The 19,945-nt window shown below is 39.6% G+C and overlaps 2 protein-coding genes across 5 annotated transcripts; both read left to right on the forward strand.

The window, feature by feature from the left end:
• The first annotated feature begins 1,380 nt into the window (after nt 1-1,380).
• On the forward strand, nt 1,381-5,463 carry LOC135091136 (apolipoprotein D-like). Its single transcript, XM_063988598.1, has 6 exons — nt 1,381-1,446; nt 2,161-2,304; nt 3,132-3,219; nt 3,643-3,759; nt 4,221-4,306; nt 5,045-5,463. Exons 2-6 carry the CDS (start codon nt 2,167-2,169, stop codon nt 5,189-5,191), a joined length of 576 nt encoding a protein of 191 aa, XP_063844668.1. The 5' UTR covers nt 1,381-1,446; nt 2,161-2,166; the 3' UTR covers nt 5,192-5,463.
• A 4,230-nt stretch (nt 5,464-9,693) lies between these two features.
• LOC135091146 (apolipoprotein D-like) lies at nt 9,694-16,492 on the forward strand. 4 transcript variants are annotated; one of them, XM_063988615.1, is made up of 6 exons: nt 9,694-9,778; nt 13,095-13,235; nt 13,767-13,854; nt 14,622-14,738; nt 15,234-15,319; nt 15,913-16,492. In XM_063988615.1, the coding sequence occupies exons 1-6, from the start codon at nt 9,719-9,721 to the stop codon at nt 16,057-16,059; spliced, it is 639 nt and encodes a 212-aa protein (XP_063844685.1). In that variant the 5' UTR covers nt 9,694-9,718; the 3' UTR covers nt 16,060-16,492. The 4 variants fall into 4 exon arrangements, with proteins under 4 accessions (XP_063844685.1, XP_063844688.1, XP_063844697.1 ...); XM_063988618.1 differs by lacking the exon at nt 9,694-9,778 and adding an exon at nt 10,567-10,590; XM_063988627.1 differs by lacking the exon at nt 9,694-9,778 and adding an exon at nt 11,850-11,986.
• The last annotated feature ends 3,453 nt before the right edge of the window (nt 16,493-19,945 follow it).

Below are 19,945 nucleotides of genomic sequence, written 5' to 3' on the forward strand. Positions count from 1 at the left end.
CATTCCATTTAATATGTTGCTTCAATTAAAACTTTTCCTTACCTCCATCCCACTCCATGTATTCCTCTAAAATTACTCTTACATTATAGAAATTTTAGAAGAGTTTTTTTTTTTTTTATTCTCTGATTATTTTCCACACCAGCTCAGCTTTAATCTTACCCTTGCTTTAATCTTTCAGCCTCCCACGCCAAGCACTCCACGCTGGAACAGACTGATCATTCTTTGCTACTCTCCACTACTTTTTTTTTTCTTCCTCTTTTTGATTTAACATTCTCATTCAGCGTTTGAAAATCCACTGTAGTTTTCAGTGTGTCGTGTGTCCGTCGGGGGTCTTCCTTTTTCCAGTGCCAAGTCAACAGGAAGCCTCAAAGATTAGGTAAAGTTATGGATGGAGATGGAAGTGAATTTGCTAGTTGATATGTATGTATGTATGTATGTTTGATGCGGGGACTGACTCGTGTAGGCAAAGTGGATTTTTACAGCTTCCTTTATGTTATTATGATGTTATATTCTTAATTGTTCTCTGCATTGGATACAAACGCTGTACATTTCTTTTTCTCATGAGTGCACTTTGTTTTCCCGTTCTCAGAGAGTTGTGTTTATTAGATCAGCGTTAAAAACTGGAAAACTCGTATCTGTCTGAAGTTTATCGCCTGCAGCCTCCATCCTTGCTCTAGTTAACTCTCATTTCTTGTAGTTATTGCAGTTAGATCTTGCGTAGTCATCCTCTTTCATGGTCTGGCTCATAAGGATTATATATTCTGTAGCCTCGCGCTCATTAATCTCTCATCTGCAGTAATCTATAAGAGAAAAACTACATTTATCTCGGTGTCACGTGGACTTCGATGCGTGATGCTAGTATTCATTAATTTATTGTTTTATAACTGCGTGAAGGCCTCTCGGCATAGCGAGGCCCTCCGGACATGATACTGTATCACAAGGAGAGAAAAAAAACTTCCCTCTGATATGAAAGAGACCGGCGAAGTCACAGCAGAGGGATGAAGACGTTCCGAGCAGGATGGCGGACAGTGAATGAAGTAGAAATAATCATCCATTTTGAAAGTCGCCACAAACTTTACTTCTACAGTACATATTTCAATGTTTATATAAGAAATAATATTATATAAATTTGAACTATTTAAATAAACGCTATTGTCTCAAACACGAGCTTATCCTGTTGTTTATGTTACATGTCTAGTATGTCAAGGAAAGCTGAACGGCCTGTGTAGAAAAAGTTCTTTATATAACAGAAGAAAGTTGGAGCACGGGACAGTGAGGGGAAGCGCGCCACGCGGCCACTCCCACGGGCCTCTTGTGACGTCGCAGCACGTGGGACCGAGCTGATGGTTATATAAATTAGAAAATATATCTGCCGCGTGTGTATTCGGTAGGTATAAAAGAGACTCATAGGCGTGTTGAGCGTCACAGCGCGACGACGCCAGCAAGGTGAGGGACGCGAGGTGCGGCAGGTTGTCAGTGATAGCAGTTCCACGGTAGGCCTGCTGTGCTCCAACTCGCATTTTTTTTTTTTTTTTTCGAGGCAGACACTGCACCAAGGAGCCACAGCAGCTGCGGAAACAGATGGCTCTGCCGAGTGTTCGTCTCACAGCAAAAACATTTTTTTTTTTCTCCGTAGCACAATCCGACGCGCTGTAACTCAAGCGGTTACTCATCGACCCATCACCGTTGTAGCTTTGAGTCAGAATATGTCCTATGAAATCAGGGTTTCTAGCAAACTTTAAGGTACTGAGAAGAACGAAGTCTTGTTGTGGTCTAGACTGTTTATCCCACACAACTTAACCTCGCCTTTCTTAAGTTCATCTTTATGGCAACTTCGCGCTCAAATTGCCTGTAGCCTTTTCTCGTAAAGATTGTCTAATTCCTTTAATGATATTCTCGCGCGGATTTACAATACTTACACGAGTAAATTTCCGCGGAACATTTCTTGTTAGTGTTTACGGGCACTACGGATCTCTTCAAGGCTGTAACAAGGGTGACACAAGCAATCCTCACAGTTAGCAGTCAAAAAAGAAAATAAATATTGGATTCAGCCTTAGTGGGATAGACTTAATAATCATATTGTTAGTGCTGAGTCATTAGAATTTTCCCTCTTTACTATGTTGTAATGAATGTTTGTTTTTTTCTTACTTTGTCTTTCAGTTAAAGATGAAGGGCATGATCTTGAGTGTGCTGCTGGTGGCGGTGGTGGCGGTGAGCGAGGCGCGGAGTGGAAGGCACATGCGCTACGTGACGGAAGGCAAATGTCCCACCATCACCAACAAGCAGGACTTTGACCCCGTCCCTGTGAGTGTTTCTGGGATATGTTCACGCATTCTTTGTGTCGTATTATGTTAGTTTCTTTCGTATTTCCATTGTCATCTTAAAGAATGAACTGGACAATTCTGCATTCTTTTTTTTTAGTTCAATGCAATGTGTTATTTACTGTATTCCACGTATTATTTATTTCTTTATCATTTTAATGGTCCTTTTTCGTTCATTATTCCAGAGTCGTAAAATCCCGAACAAATGTACTGTTCTTTTTTTTTATTTCCAAGTGTTTATCTTACTTGTAACTCAAACAGAATTACCAAGTATAATCTATTTGTTTATTCATTTATTTTATATATATATATATATATATATATATATATATATATATATATATATATATATATATATATATATATATATATATATATATATATATATATATATATATATATATATATATATATATGAGCAGTTGCTATTCAATTTTACACCAACTATATTTTTGCCTCGCAAAATTTTCATATGACGATGATAAGATTTCTGCGTCTATTAACACCAATGAAACAACAACAACAACAACAAAAGATAAATACTAGTACTCATTTCACAACTGACATTCTTAAAGTAACCTTTGAACAACATGTGGGTGAAGAAGAGTCACCCACAGAAGCATGAGCGTGGGTGGTGACTTCGAGGGATGAAAATCAAAGAATTCCTTATATATATACCTATTCTTTTTTTCGCCCATCAAAGACTATGTGGCCGACCATTTCTTATTGACTTTCAGGGGAAGAATGAATATTCCATGTTACTTTTTGCTTAGCGGTTGATTAACTGACTACTGACCTGCCTTGTTCCAGTACCTGGGCAAGTGGTATGAGATCGAGCGCTTCGACATCATCTTCCAGCGCGGCATGGACTGTGTGGAGGCCATCTACTCCGATCTTGGTGAGAGAGAGAGAGAGAGAGTTTTGATGAGTAGTAGTTACTGATTATCAATATTTAGTACATCTACGTATATTCTAGAAGCTGAGATCGCTGTCGCGCAGTACAAAAAGATTCAGCGTTGTTCATTGAGACGACATACTCACATGCTGAATATTGCCAGTGTATTTTTTTTCAGACTTTTTTTTTCACATTCATTGTACATACAGGGTTCGTCTTAAGCTCCCTTGACACATATGTATCTTGGAATGCACGTGTGCCCGGTGTATTGAAGTGAGTGTGTACCTCACTCGTGTGTTCTGTCATTAGGAGTGTTGCCAGTGCGCACTCAAGCTGCCAAACAGAAAGCGTGGGAGTCATTTTCGGTATCATTACTTTTATAACTCTCGGTGCATCACTATATTGCCGTCTGTGTCCGTCCTTCAGGTGACGGTGTGGTGGAAGTGCACAACGTGGCCCGCACGGCTGGGGGGAACTTCACTGAGATCGTGGGCACGGCGACAGTGCTGGAGCCCGGCGTGCTCTATGTCAAGTTTCAAGGATGTGAGTATCTTATTTCTATCTCGTGATGTTCTCTTCTTACTCTTACCTTCCCTTTCCAGCGATTCGTTTATGTACTATTTCTTTTTATTTCATGCTTTCATTGATATATTAATTCATTCATTAGGATTTCTTGAAGGTTGCTTTTATGATCGATGGAAGAAATTATTTAGTGTCCTGGTGATCTTCCACATCAGTCTTGTCTCAGTGTTGATGTTCCTTCCTTCCTGAGTGATATGATCATTGAACTTCTTGAAGTAACTGAACTCATATTTGTATTACCAATAAATCCTTTGACAATATCTCACAAAGTTTTACATATCAATAATCATATTAAGATTATTATTTTCAAACAACATAATCTGCCCGACAGCAACATTATGAACGTGTTATTATGATTGTACCAGGTCTTGCTCAATATATTTGTTTGGCCATCTCATGTATTTTGTGTTCACGCCACGCAGATATCCCTGCTGAGTACCACGTCCTGGACACCGACTACGAATCTTTCTCCGCTGTGTACAACTGCCTGCAGCTGGGCCCTGAGCGCGTAAGTCACTGAGTCTGGAGTATTTTCTGTACAGCAGCAGTGGTGGACCGGAGACCTCAACGCTGCGGTCATCATGTTTAAGGAGCTGTGCTTTGATATTTTGGCTTGCCACGTTATTCTTGTTCATTTAAATTTCATAATTATTAGTACATTTCTCATAATAATTAGTATTACACATTCATCTCATCTGAATTAAATGAAGTGTCTTTGATCACAAGCATTTTACATCTCATCAACTATGCAGTCTACTATTCATTTTTGTGCAGTGATCTCGCGTCCATTAACTCCTGAGATAGTGTTACCTTATTTACTATCTGCTTCTTCACGCACCATATCTAGATACTGTAGGCTCTCGTTTCAAGCAGAAATGGATTGGATGCTACCACACATTGAAGTCCCTGAAGAATAACAGGATAGGAAGCCTTAAGGGAGAGAGCATTGCGGATGTAACAGCGGGCTTTCAAATTCATTACTTTGACAGATAAACAAAACGGGGAACGCTTAAATGTTTTTTTTTTTTTTTTTCTGCTATGCATAATATTTTAGTAATCTTTTAATAATTCATTTACTTTTATTCGTTTATTTTATTTATTCATTTTTGTGTGGCAATTTTCAAAGCTTACTTAGTGTTGGTCAGCTTGTTTAAGTCACTGCTTATCATCCGAATATCACGCACTTTTCTCCTGATCTTAACCATTCCACGATCCTCTCTCCTTTCACACCCTCGCCACGCCACAGTTCGAGTACGCCTGGATCCTCTCCCGCTCCCACACTCTCGAGCAGGAGACCTACGACCACGCCCGCCAGGTGTTCGCAAACAACGGAATCGACATCAGTGTGTTCCACTCCACCTACCAGGGTGAAGACTGCCCCTACGTGCTCTAGATACTAACTAGCATTAGAAGATCTCCGTGTCGTCCAAACGTGACCATCCTTTTGAGTTGTTAATTTTTTGGGCGTTTTTAGAAGTCACGTGATGCAGTAATCGTTAAGTGACACATAATGAAAAGCTTTAACCCTCCATTGTTATTTTGTTGCTTAGTTTAATGGCCAGTCCTGCTTCAAACAACAGGCCAGATGTTACTATAGTATTGGTGCTTCCCTTGTATCATCTCACTTTGAAATAATGATGAATAAAACACCGATTATTACTTTTATGGGTTGTGTTGATTTATTTTACTCATTAATGATTTGGTCGTGTAGAAATGTGCGCAATGGAACACACACACAAAAAAAAAGACGTACCAGTAAAAACTCGAGAATATAATGTAAGCAGTAGGAAGCCAGCAAGTCTACAAGTAGTCGTGTCTGTGTAAAACATGCATACCGTACATAAACCCGTCTATCATCAATATGTATACATGTACCTAATCTCCTTTTAACTCTCCCTAATGACTCGGCACTAACGTGATTACTGAGTCTATTTCTGTCAGTTACTTCTCAGTTTCACCAGTCAATTTTTTTTTTTTTCTATTAATGTAACTTTTTCATACTTGAACCCTTTACGTCTTGTTTACACTCGTATACTTGTCAAACACTACGCACCTTGCCACGATTGTAGACGAAAAATAACCTCAAAAGAAACAATTACACGGTGAAGACTGATAAAGATAAATAAATCGGATGAAAATTGGACGCCAAATATGAGTGACAGGATTAACGTTATTTTGACAAAGATAAATAATTAATGACGCATTAGTCGTGAGATGCCAGACGTTTGAGCATAAATAATAAATAGATAGATAAATAATAGATCATAAATTGGGTTCTTTTCCCCCACAAATGAAGTAAACTTAAGATAAGGGAAATTAGATTAATATGCTGGAGAGATAAAGGAAAATACCTGAATGAAGAAAGAAGACTGGAGAAAATGCTGAGCAGGATTAGGGAAGATAAGAGCGGATAAAAAATAATGTGACTCGAAAAGGAAAGAAGAATGATAAAAGCAAGAGAGAGAGAGAGAGAGACAGAGAGAGAGAGAGAGAGAGAGAGAGAGAGAGAGAGAGAGAGAGAGAGAGAGATTATAGTGAAAGATAGTAAAGATACGATTTAATATAAGCGAGAAATTAAATATCATTCAGTGAACAATTCAGGTGGAAGGTTCATAATATAAAATAAAAAAGAAACTAGTAAAGGAAAACCTGGTGTAATAACTGCGAAAAAAAAATATATATATATATAATAAGAACCAAAAGAACGCTCGACATACTGATGCATTGGCCGAGGAAAGGAACTGAAATGAAAAAAGGAAATGGAATAGTTGATGAAGAAAAACAATGGAGGAGAATAGCACGCTGAGGTTAACGTTACGAAACAACGATGAAATGAAGAGATTTTTGCATTGATATTTTCAGACTTTCAATTAAAGAGAGAGAGAGAGAGAGAGAGAGAGAGAGAGAGAGAGAGAGAGAGAGAGAGAGAGAGAAAAAAAAAAAAAAATTACTCTGGGTAGTAAAAAAGAGAGATAACATTTTTGTCTTACTTTTTCTATTGATCACGAAGACGGATATGAATGACCTTGAGGTGCGCCTGGGAAGCATCGTGCTGTCCTCGTCGCTGCGTGGGCGGCATGTGCGGTAAGCGCCTGGCGAGGGTCGAGCTCCACCGGGGAAGAATCAGAGAACGTCCCTGTGAATTGCATCAAAACCATGTAAAGTCTCATCCGAACTACTAACGCAATGTCAAATTTCGAGTAATGGAGACATTCCCTCACACGCCACAAACACACTTACTGTCATCAATAAATCAATAGACCAATAGACCAATAAATCAATAACTGGATGGGCCCGAGAGTTATTAGTCTGCTCAATGGCTTTCATAATTCCCAGTGAGACCCACGATGCCTCCGCCAGGATGTTAATGACGAGGGAGGCAGCGGTGGCGAGGCCAGCGCTAATGCCAAGGGTAGCCAGGAGTTGCAGGCAATGTCTTATAACTTGCCTCTCAACCCTGGGCCTCCTTGCCTTCCCCGCCATTAGCGCCAATCGATGGCCACCGTTCTGTTGGGTCCTGCATGCGATATAGCTGGCCATAAATCTCCCCGACTAAAACAAATCGTCATTATTCTAATTTAAGGTGTGTGTGTGTGTGTGTGTGTGTGTGTGTGTGTGTGTGTGTGTGTGTGTGTGTGTATGTGCTCATATCTTTTTTAAATTAATAAAACTATCATATATAAAACGGAAATATTCTTGCATTATATCCTTACACAGATGAGCAGTTTCAATATCTGCCTTGACAGGCTCGCAGATGACCTGCATCCGAGGCAGCATCAGGTACGAACACTAATCAGCCTTTGAGATCCATCGTGATCTTCGATGCTCCAGCGCCTCACAAAACGCCAAGTTACACTTTGAATATTAGTGGCTGTAACGCTTTCACCAGACACATGCACTTGTCGACCTCATTAATATACACTTGACACTTTTTGATTAATACTTCGATTCGTCTTCCCACGTTCTTAGGATGATTATAGTCTTATAAACATTATCACAATTTTGTTCTACGAGTATAAACACATAAAGTATTGAATTTCATTACACACTCACCACCGCACATGAACGCACCGCCATTCATCCAGTGTAGCATTTCCATTTTCTCATAAAGGCTGAGGGTCTTCAGCTTCACGTCTTTCCTACCAATACGCATCATGCTGCCAGCGACGAAGCGTCAGAGCGCTGGCAGAGCAGCAGCAGCAAGGCAGCAGCAGCAGCAGTAAGGCAGCCGTGCAACACGAATCCTCAACATCTGCAAGCTATGAATTAATGCTTTCCGTAGCTGTAGTGGCGAGCTGCCACGCCCGCGTGCCGACTTAACGCACTTAATGTTATAACAAATACTAATTTGGCAATGTGTTACCGTAAGGTGTACGTGTGTTGTTTGAATACTGTGTAAACTCCGAAAACCAAGTAATAGAGAAATGTGTGAACACTGAACAGACGTCACGAAGTGTGAAGCTCCGATCCATTTCTTCTTTAGGCGCCTCTTTCAACCCTTGTTGGATTACACATTTTCTGTCCAAGCATTGCGTTGTGCAAGCTTACTTCTTCACGTATTAGGTCACATGTTACTCCCACAGCCATGAAAGCGTGAGGTATACTTTTGCTTATATATATATATATATATATATATATATATATATATATATATATATATATATATATATATATATATATATATATATATATATATATATATATATATATATAATAAAAATTTCAGCGATGCAACAGTGTTCAGCATTGCGTAGATTATTACACCTGATTGAGACATCTCAAAAGGCCATGTTACCTGCGTTTCATTTATGTAATAATCATTAGTTTGTGGTGGACAGTCCAGGTCAGCGACGCTTGATCAGACGGAAAATGTGCTTGATTGTCATCGGGGATCTGAAGTGAACACCGCCAGCTTGCCTATACAGAGACTTGTATGCTATGCATTCGAGAATCCTACATTGTTTTTTTCAATAATCATTGTACGTACATTGGTACTCGTGTTAAACTTTTCACTTTTACCACGACCTGCCCTATATTTTCTAGCGTAAGGTTAACAAGCCTCTCCCTTCCAGCAGTTAGTAAGCCATGTCTTGACCTTTTTTTTTTTTCTTTAATGGTGGTTTCTTTCAAGATAGTCCCATGCGGCCATATCGTATAGTGAGTGAGGAGTTCCTCCTATTGGTGCAGGTGTTACTTCCCGATAAACGAGAGGCCTAATTGTGGTTTTCCTAAGAACGGATTGATAAGAAAATTAAACAAAAGGTAGAGCGTCAGGATTTCAAATGTTGTAAAACTATGTCTTAAGCTTTCTTTTTTCAGTTATAATTAACTGTTCCTTTCCGTTTGTACAAGATTAAATATAGTGGAAACCAAACCATGTACCCTGCTTTTTTTTCTGTTTCGTTCTCAATATTTACTTGTGGTTCAGACGTAATAACAAACCGCTTCTTTCTAGTTATACAAGACTAGCTATATTAAAATCAAAATCATATAAGCTACTTTAGTTTTTTGCCTGTTTTGTTCTCAATATTATATCTGTTACCCAGGCGTCTTCATAGCATTATCACCAGCCAGCAGTTGTCACGGTCTCACACAGCGCATCAAGCACCGGGACTTACATATCACATTTATGTAAACTTTCTGCACCATATTGTCTCCATCACACTGACTCCCCGCAGCCTGCAATGCAACACGTGGCCTAGTCATGTGACAGGCTGGCGTTGAATCTGGAAAGAGTTCATTCTCTCATTCTCTCTCTCTCTCTCTCTCTTTCTCTCACTTTCCTTCATGCCTTTATTTATCCCATATCGCCGTTTTTCTTTTCTCAGGCAATGTCGTACACCAGCATCTTGTACACCTATTTCTTAATCTATCTTTCCCTTTGTCCACAGCAGTACTTCGACGCCTGACATGCGGACGAATGTATGGACGTGAAATCAAAGCTGGGTATGGAGTGCGTACCGTGGCTGTCTCAGTCACAGTAAGTAAGGGGTGAGAGAGAGAGAGAGAGAGAGAGAGTCTAATTGTCTTATATATATATATATATATATATATATATATATATATATATATATATATATATATATATATATATATATATATATATATATATATATATATATATATATATATATATATATATATATATATATATATATATATATATATATATATATATATATATATATATATATATATATATATATATATATATATGAACTAGAAATAGACTGTGAGTGGATTGTGGAGAGAGAAAATCATAAAATCTGTAGTGTCAAACGGGACATAATTCTAGAATAAATAAGAGTTCAAACCACGGAGCTTTTGCACGTGAAGTGGCCAAACTGAACACATTATATCGTGCTGGAAAAGAGCTTGCGGCAAGTGTGTTAGATTGCCGTCAGGTTACAGGGCCGAAGAAACACCTGTATATGCAGAAACGCTATTGTTAAGCGAAAGGTTATATAGTCTTCAGAATGTATGGACAGCGTTGGAGTAAGATTAACTAGATCATCCCATTACTTAATATATTATTGCTTAATATTTAGTATTTAATATTTAATATTTAATATTTAATAATATTAATAATATTACTTAATTATTACTTAATAATATCAGTGGTTCCTATTTTCAATTTGTTAGCCAATTCAACATGCCATATTTCACAGAATCTCTAATGACTGTTGCCAAAGACATGAGCATTATTATCATCAGTCACTGGGATGGATGGAGTTGCATGCTCGAAGCTGGTTCAGGCAGTGAGTGGCAGGTACTGGACACGTCATGATCAAGGTTAGTGACTGACTGTGTCCTGAAGCATACCTGTCAAAGTACTCTTGGCTTGCCACAAACATAAATGCATATTTCTTCCTTTTTAATATTATATGGTAGTTTTAAATGCTTATTGTTATTACAGTGTATTTACTTTACAATTTTACATACTGAGACTGAGTTAACATTTCAGTTACACCTCCATTACACCCGAAAAATTGCTTAATTATCTCCAGGGGCGATCTGCCACCAGTCTGGGAATCACTGATATATGTAAGAACTTAAGAACATAAGAAATAAGGGAAGTTGCAAGAAGCGACCAGGCTTACACGTGGCAGTCCCTGTATGAAATATACCTACCTATTTCCATCCATTATCCCCATCCATAAACTTGTCTAATCTTCTCTTAAAGCTCTCTAGTGTCCTAGCACTAACAACATGATTACTGAGTCCGTTCCACTCATCTACCACTCTATTTGAGAACCAGTTTTTTCCTATTTCCTTCCTAAACTTAAATTTTTCAAGCTTGAACCCGTTATTTCTTGTTCTACCCTGGTTGGTGGTCCTAAGAATTTTGCTTAGATCCCCCTTGTTATAACCCTTATACCATTTAAAGACTATCAGGTCCCCTCTTAACCTACGTCTCTCTAAAGAATGCAAATTTAACAGCTTAAACCTCGCCTCGTAAGGAATACTCCTCATCCCCTATATCCTTTTAGTCATTCTCCTCTGTACTGATTCTAATAGACCTATATCTTTCCTGTTATGTGGGGACCAGAACTGCACAGCGTAGTCTAGATGAGGTCTAACCAGCGCCAAGTATAACTTTAATATTACTTCCGGCCTTCTACTTTTAACACTCCTAAAAATTAATCCTACTACCCTATTTGCCCTGTTTCTGGCTTCTATGCATTGTTTCCCTAGACGGAGTTCAGAGCTAACTATAACTCCTAAATCTTTCTCGTACCCTGTACCTACCAGAGTTTGGTTGTTTAATGCGTACCTATTGTGTGGGTTTCCTCTACTGCTTCATTACGAAAGAACTCTGTGATTCGAAACAGTGTTCAGAATTCCTAAGCCTCTTCCGTTTCTATACTGGCTTCGTGATTTCTATGCAACCCCCTGTGACTTAGAGAGACGAGTAATTTAGAAAAGGAGGTATCTCAAGTGGAGCATTTCAGGAAAGAAGAGGTTAGGAATAACAAAGGTAATGAACTCTGGCCTGAGTGGTACGGCAGTTCGATATCAGATAGCATTCATTGCCCACCTGGTCTTTCCCACGCCATCTTACATATCTGCCGGGAATTCGAATCATTGAGCTCGAATATAAGGAGGGAGGGAGTGGGGGGGACGGAGTGCTTCCATATATCAGGCAGACGATGGATGCGAGGAAGTGCAACACAACGACTCACTCATGGTGAGGAGCTCGGTGGCGCCAGGCTGAGGGACCCATTATTTTTAGTATGTGTTAGAGGGACAGGCAGAGAAATGGGCATTAAGTTCTCTCACGATGCCGTCCCCTAAGAGAAACAGAGGGACAAGAACCAGGAGCTTAAGTAATGAGGTTTCTTGGTAGTCTTCTTTTGACAGTTAGTCATAGGAAGAAAAAAACAGAAACAGGAAGAAGGTGCCAGAATTAACCAGTGAAAGAGCCGAAAGAGTAAAGATACTGGTTAACTCCTGCATTAGGAAGGTTAATCAAATAGGAGGGTGAGAGTACATAGGAAGTCTTGTGCTAGAAGGGGGAGGTATGCAGTGAGCAAGTTCACAAGAGCAGTAACCAGTAACCAAATAACGATAGAAGATAGTAAGATGCAACATTCAGGTGCTGAGTGTGAAATTCAATCTGTTAGAGGAGGGGAATCCATGAGACAAAAAAGTTTTTCACTCCATCCTGTTTAAAATGGCTGTGTGAGTTTAACGTTCCCATTACGCCATACAAGGACGGGTCAGGTCCCTGTGTAAATTGAACAGCTTTGAGGGAAAGAAGTATTGGTCGAGGAGACACAGAACACCCAACCTCATGGAAAACAAATTAAATTTCTAGATGAGATTTTAAGTGAAGGATATTTCAAGAATCTTTAGTGTTGAGAGAGGATAATTGGAAACGAGTGGATAGTTATCTGACAAGATGTATTGATGATTTTTTGAGGCACTGAACAACAAAAAGGTTTGTCTTTCCTCAGTTGGAAATTGTAGGAAGATCTGAAGTTATGTGCTCTGTGGCGTCTGTGTTTCATCTGTTGAATTTCAGCTGAGTTAGATGACGTTGAGGAATGCAAGGTAGCATGAACATAAAAGTAGATCGGACACGAATTTCGACTTTGATAATTTATGAATGATAGGAAAAGATGTGAATGAAAGGACATAATACTGTGGAATGCAATTTGAAGAACAACATTGGTCGTTTATCACTGCGATAGAATAGCCACAAAGGAAACGAATTAAAAGTGCAAAGAGAGAAATAGAAACCGTATCAGGCTTAGTTTGATAAGCTGAGTACACTCCCTTGTTTCTCTCATCAGTTTACAATGAAGGCAGCAATCACAAGTCTCCTGCTGGCGGTGGTGGTGGCGCTGAGCGATGCCAGGATGGATGCGCTGCGTCACGTGAGCACCGGCAAGTGTCCGTCCATCACCAACAAGCAGGACCTTGAAGTTGTCCCAGTAAGTCCCTCCATATGAATATTTGTTCAATATAGAGTTACTTTTCACCTCGGTAGCCAAGTAATTGCATATTCTCATACCTCTGTTGTTCTCCTCGTAAAGAATGCTGCGGCTGTCCTTATCTAAAATCAGTAAAGTAAATGACAAGCTGAATTATCAGTATTCGCCACGTGCAGTAAGTACACTTGATTTTTAATGACGCCGAGAGTTCTATTGCTATTTGCTTTCATTTGATTAAAATTCACTTAATAGCTGATTTGTTTTTTAAGCCTTTATTTCGCTTTCAGTTGCTTAACTATTGAATTGTTTAACTATATTGACATCCAGCAAAACAAGCAGTGTTCCAACAAATTTGCATTGTGAGCATAAACTAATTCCTTGTCAGTTTATATTTCATGCATATACAATATTGTTTTCTTGTTTACTCGTCTCTTTGTTGTTGTGAAACTTAGTATGCGTCAGCAGGATTTTAAAGCTGTTTCTGACTTCCTTTGCCCTTGAATTATTTATACTCTTCGTCGTATTTTTCAGTACTTGGGAACCTGGTATGAGATCGAGCGGTTTGAAGCACGGTTCGAAGAGGGCATGGACTGCGTGCACGTCCAGTACTCTGATTTGGGTGAGTTGTAAAGCAATGCGGGTATATTAAGCAAGAAAAGGGAATACAAAAATTAGAGAGATGTACGAAGCAGGCTTAAGTTGTAAATGGAAAATCTGTCGTTTAAAAGAATAAAATTCGAATCATTTAAAAGGGTAATAATCAGATCAGACGAAAGATATAAGTTGTAAGCGTTAAAATCAAACGACTTAGCGCAAGTATTGAATGATGAACGGAGGTGAAGGAGATCGTACATAGTGCAGATGAAGTGAAGCAATTTCAGTGACTTTCCAATACAGAAGAGGAGTTGGCAGTGGTCATTGCACTCTGCTCACAATCAGCAGACTCAGGAGTTCGAATCCCTGACCGTAACTTGGAACAGTCACCTTTTCAATTTTTGTCAGTGTCTGCTGATCTAGGAACTAATAGATATTGAATGTGTGTGTGTGTGTGTGTGTGTGTGACTGAGTTTACCTCAATACCTGCATGAAATCTACTCTGAACGGCACATCATACAAATTTATCTACTGCGCTTCTCTTCACCCTCCCGCATAATTGTATTAACTTTGAGTCAAAACCTGTTAAACTATTTATCGTAGTTGGGAAATTCAGCATTGAGTAAAAAAAAAAATATATTGTGCAGGAAGGTTAACCAGAGAAACACACACACACACACACACACACACACACACACACACACAAAGAAAAAAAAAAGACTGTCGATCATTTCTTTCATTCCCTTACGTTTCGTGTCCCTCATGTCACCCATTTTCTGCTCCGCCCGTCAGGTGAGGGCGTGGTGGAGGTGCACAACATGGCTCGCACTGCAGAGGGAGAGTTCGCAGACATCGTGGGCACGGCGACTGTGTTGGAGCCCGGCGTGTTGCTGGTCGTGTTTCCTGATGGTAACCACACCTGGCCTTTGTTGATGAGTTATTATTTTTTCTCATGCATTCAACGCCCACTCTGCCATCACTCTTGATATATATTCGAATTATCTCTTTCTCATTTTTTTTTTTTTTTCACATCTCTATCTTCTTTATCTTCATTTCTCCCTTTAGTTGTATTTTTGCTGATGGTAAGTTTATCAGGCCTTACGTTTTCTGATTTATTCAACGTCTTCATTGGCATCACTCTTGATTTAGCGATGCCAAAGAGTGTACTCTTGTGTAATAGATATTCCCTCTTCATTTTTTATCTTCATTATTTCTCTTCTACATATTAATTTCTCTCTTCGTGTGTTTTTTATCTTTTCCATATATTAACTCCTAACTCAGAATCGTTGAAAAAGCCACAAACTTGCATATACGGTACCTTTGACATAAATACTAAGATTATCACAACTGTCACTATATAAACCCTCCCCTGTGTTCATGCACCTCCGTCTCTCCCCGTCCCAGGCGTCCCTGCAGAGTATCACGTTCTGGACACAGACTACACTAACTTCTCTGCCGTGTATAACTGTGAGCAACTTGGAGAGCTCCGCGTGAGTACCAAGACAGTGATCTCTGTCAGTAGGGAGTGTTTTATATATATATATATATATATATATATATATATATATATATATATATATATATATATATATATATATATATATATATATATATATATATATATATATATATATATATATATATATATATATATATATATATATATATATATATATATATATATATATATATATATATATATATATATATATATATATATATATATATATATATATTATACACTAGTTGTTTTTTTTTGTATGCATGTTAATTATGATATTCAGTAAGATATAGCTGAATGATTTAGCTCTTGATCCGAATTGTTTTCTTATTTATTGTCTGTCATTTTTACTAACCTACGCGTCTGTGTCACTGCGAAGGTGTAAGTAGATGGAAAGGGGGTTAGTTTAGCTGACTCTGCGTCTTTGCTCTGCTGCTTTATTCGCTCGTAGGAATAGTTGGTTTCTGCCTAACCCAAGGGGAATCTCTCTCTCTCTCTCTCTCTCTCTCTCTCTCTCTCTCTCTCTCTCTCTCTCTCTCTCTCTCTCTCTCTCTCTCTCTCTTTCTGACCAAACGTTCACAGTACGAATTCGCTTGGATTCTCGCCCGCCACACCACGCTGGACCAGGACATCTACGACCATGCCCGCAAAGTGTTCCAGGACAATGGTATCGACGTGAGCCATTTCCAGTCCACCCACCAAGGCGAGGACTGCCCCTACTCGACTTAGTATCTCACAGCCAATCATATAACATTCAGGTCATATAAATTATTCGCTTTCAGTTTTATTATGAAAAGTTTTATGAAGAGTTTTTTTTTTTCAGTACAATTGTAAGATTGAACGAAATTCTTAAAGCAATATATCACTCTGTCAGGAAGTTTATCTTCTTTTAATAGCTTTGAATGACCAAACATAACTTTACCTACGTCAGTAGCCAGCACATGACTGATGCACATAATTATGGATGATTATTTGGCTTTTTTTTTTTTATCTGTGTTAGTAGGATAATGATGATCCTACAATTTCCATCTCACGCTGACTTGCTCACCCCCGTGTTGTTGCCCAAATGACTGAGTCATGACTGGCAATGAAGCATAAAGTTTACATACATTAGATTAAGAAGCAACTGTCAAATAAATGTTTCCATTACATCTATATACAATACTTATTTGTATATCCTATATTAGAGAGAGAGAGAGAGAGAGAGAGAGAGAGAGAGAGAGAGAGAGAGACGTGAAGGTACTTAAGAGATCAAAGCACTATCTAAATTTACCAGTCGTATTCTCGTGGGACAGCCAAGGGTTGAACTCGGACTGGAGGGAAACAGGAAAGCAAAGACTTGTCGTGGGGAGACCGGCATGTCACCTGTAACTGATGGACACGTGCATTGCCTGTCGAGGAATACTTTGAAGTGTGGTGTTGAAAAAGGCGTCAAGTTTCCGCTGTTTGGTTCGTTCAAAGGCGCCATGGTGGCCCATTCAAGGCGAGCGTTGTGTTGGCCTTGACCTCCAGCGCTGCAACAGCAAATCTGGCCTGTCAAGGTATCATAAGGGCCGCGTGCTCACACAGCCCTACACCAGGATTTCAACACCGTCATCAATACAGTGAGATCTTCAGCTCTTATTGTCGGCGGATTTTAATGGATAACGTATATGAGAAAAAGAGGGAAGGATGGAAGGAGAGAGAGAGGAGGGAGGGGCGCGTGCACACACACACCTAGAACATGAAAGAGATTATGAAACTCTTTTATAACACGACCATGGTTTTCTGCTCCTTTAATGAATTAGGTGGCGGTGTCCTTGTGTTCCTTTCTCCTCATAACCCGCCACACACTGCCGCTGTTTCAAGTCGTGAGAATGACAACTGCCAAGACGGGTGTTCGCAGACAGGAGCTCTCCACTCTTGTTGTTGCTGAACCTCGAGGATAACGAGAAACGCAGCTTTCTTTTAATTGCCTTCAAGCGAGAGTAAGACTCACTGCGAGGGTTTCAAGGACACGAACATCAGAGTGTGGCATTTTACAGACAAGATAATGAACGCGATGACAAAGACGCTAGCATTGTGTTGCCCCAGATGCCTCGCTTGTGTTTCCAGTGCTGCAGTGTTAAAATTGGTTCTCGTTGTCTGAGTTAAGTCGGAAGTCACCATTTTCTGTTCATGCTGTTAAAGAAATATATTATGTTCCAGGAGGAAGCAACTTACAAATGTACACGTATGAATACTTAGCATCATCACACTCGAAAGAACAGAGGAAGTCTTACCCGCTCTTATGGCAGCTTTCCAGTATTTGTGGTCTTAGCGGCATGAGTAAAAAATGAACGCACGTTTTACTAATTACGTTAAGTGTGAGTGAAACTACCTTACATATATGCATTGGAGTATATAGAGAAAATAGTCTTTACCGCTCTTACGTATTTCCACGTAACAAGAATATACATTAGACTAAAATTTTTGAATGGTGTACGACGTTTTCTTCTTTTCATCCTGTCTCCAAACGAGCGCTTGCCCCTCAGTGAATAATGACGGTTATTCAGTGGGTGGCCGAAATTTCTCTTAACCATATGTGTATAAGGGTAATAGTAATCTCTTCTGGTGTGTAGGTGGAGTTTTCAAAATGAAGTCTATTTCGAAAGTTTGCTTTTACGGAGAAAGTTTGCAGTCAGACGCTAAATACACCACCTGCAGTATTGTTTGGAATTATAAATACGAATAAATGTTAAAAAGTTGGCCTTTGTGATTGTAGAGATTTTCAATGAATTCAATAAAGGCGTGAAATGTCTCTTTGTATTCTCGGGTTTTCACTCTTTCCACACCATTCTGCTTTATGGTGAAGAGCAAGTCAACCTCTCTCCGCCAGCAGTGAACTGAAGGAAATATACGAGTGTTGAGTTTTAAATATGAAAAATAAAATCTCGTTTGCTGTAAAAGTTATCATATTGTATTTCACCTACACAGAATACAAAAAGAAAAAAAAATGGATACAGAAATTTTTTCTACCCCTCAGGTGTTTATATAATCACCAACCATCGTCACACGCCCACCCACTGCATGAAGCGCCGTGGCTGTCTTGTCGCATTTATGTAAAGCTGCTTCAGAGTGACCTTCTCACCACACAGTTCTTATCAATGAGCCCTGCAATGCACTATGTAACCTGTTATCTCTGGTATACTCTGAACCCTAAATCTCTCTCTCTCTCTCTCTCTCTCTCTCTCTCTCTCTCTCTCTCTCTCTCTCTCTCTCTCTCTCTCTCTCTCACATAGTGCCATTAAATCTGAATCTAGCGTGTGTTCTCGAGTTACGTGTCTGTCCACAGCGGTACTTCTGGAGTTGACGTGAGGCGCAGTGTGTCCACGTGAAATCCGAGGTGGGAATGGAGTGCGTGGTGCGCCTCTACTTTAGTAAGAGAGTAATGGGTGTGAGAGGGTGTGTGGTGAATGAGTAATGGGAGAGAGAGAGAGAGAGAGAGAGAGAGAGAGAGAGAGAGAGAGAGAGAGAGAGAGAGAGAGAGAGAGAGAGAGAGAGAGAGAGAGAGAGACTGAGTGCCTGGCCATTCTTTTTCTATTGGAAGAGGGAAGGGTGACACATTTGAGCTGCAGATGGATAGTGAGGGCACTGGATGGAGAGGGAATGTATGAGTGGCATCAACTCGGACGGTGGCACCGATGGGACGAGAGCAATCCCAACAAAGCGAGTAATACAGACAACAACAACAACAATTACACTGATAACATTTCCAATCCCGCCTGTCACTCTTCCCTTCTCTTGCAGTTCATCATATCTGAGACTAGTTCGTTAACACGTGTAGCTTTTTTTTTTTTATTATTATTTTTTCGAGAGATGTATAAGAGAGAGAGAGAGAGAGAGAGAGAGGGAGAGAGAGATCACAGATCATGATACCTCTCCGGTTCTCAAGAGTGCCAGCTCATCCTGACAGTTTTCATCGCCTTATCAGTAATACTGTATTTTGTCTTAATTCCACCTTTTCCTCAGCAAGTGGTGCACGCTCACCGCTGTCCTGCATCACTACGTACCCGACCGCTTTATAACGTATTCTTAGATATTAGATTATTCAGTCATGTGAAGTGGATTGCACGAAACACATTTCACTAAAGGTTAACACTACTCATGTCGATGTCATGGTAAATGCAGACTTGTCGCAATCACACGAAAGCCTGTTTGTTAAAGCTGAATAAGACGCAGAAATTCTTGAGAACGCGGACATATGAGAGAGATACCGTCTGCGAACTATCTCCTTACTTCCTAGGATGCGCTGGTTACTCACACAGCCCCAGGGGAATGAGGACGCACTTCCGGACCTCCGTGGCTCTGTCCATTAGCCAGCAGTGTATTTTTCTTTAATTAGCTGAGATCAGACCTGCGTTGTACTGGTAAAAAAAATATATATTTAGGTTGAGATGTGATGTCATTTGAGAATAACAGACCAGCCTCGGCACGAACCTCATTCAGAAAGTGGACTGAAAAATTAATGTGTTTCGCTGATTTCCTTGAATTCTATGATGGTATTTGAGATTTGTTTGGTGAAGAGAATTGCACAGTGGCTGTATTGCTACATTTGCTCAAAACTTTCAGTGACTTAAATGTGAAATAAAAGCGT

The sequence above is a fragment of the Scylla paramamosain genome, chromosome 3, assembly GCF_035594125.1.
Source record: "Scylla paramamosain isolate STU-SP2022 chromosome 3, ASM3559412v1, whole genome shotgun sequence".
NCBI lineage: Eukaryota > Metazoa > Arthropoda > Malacostraca > Decapoda > Portunidae > Scylla > Scylla paramamosain.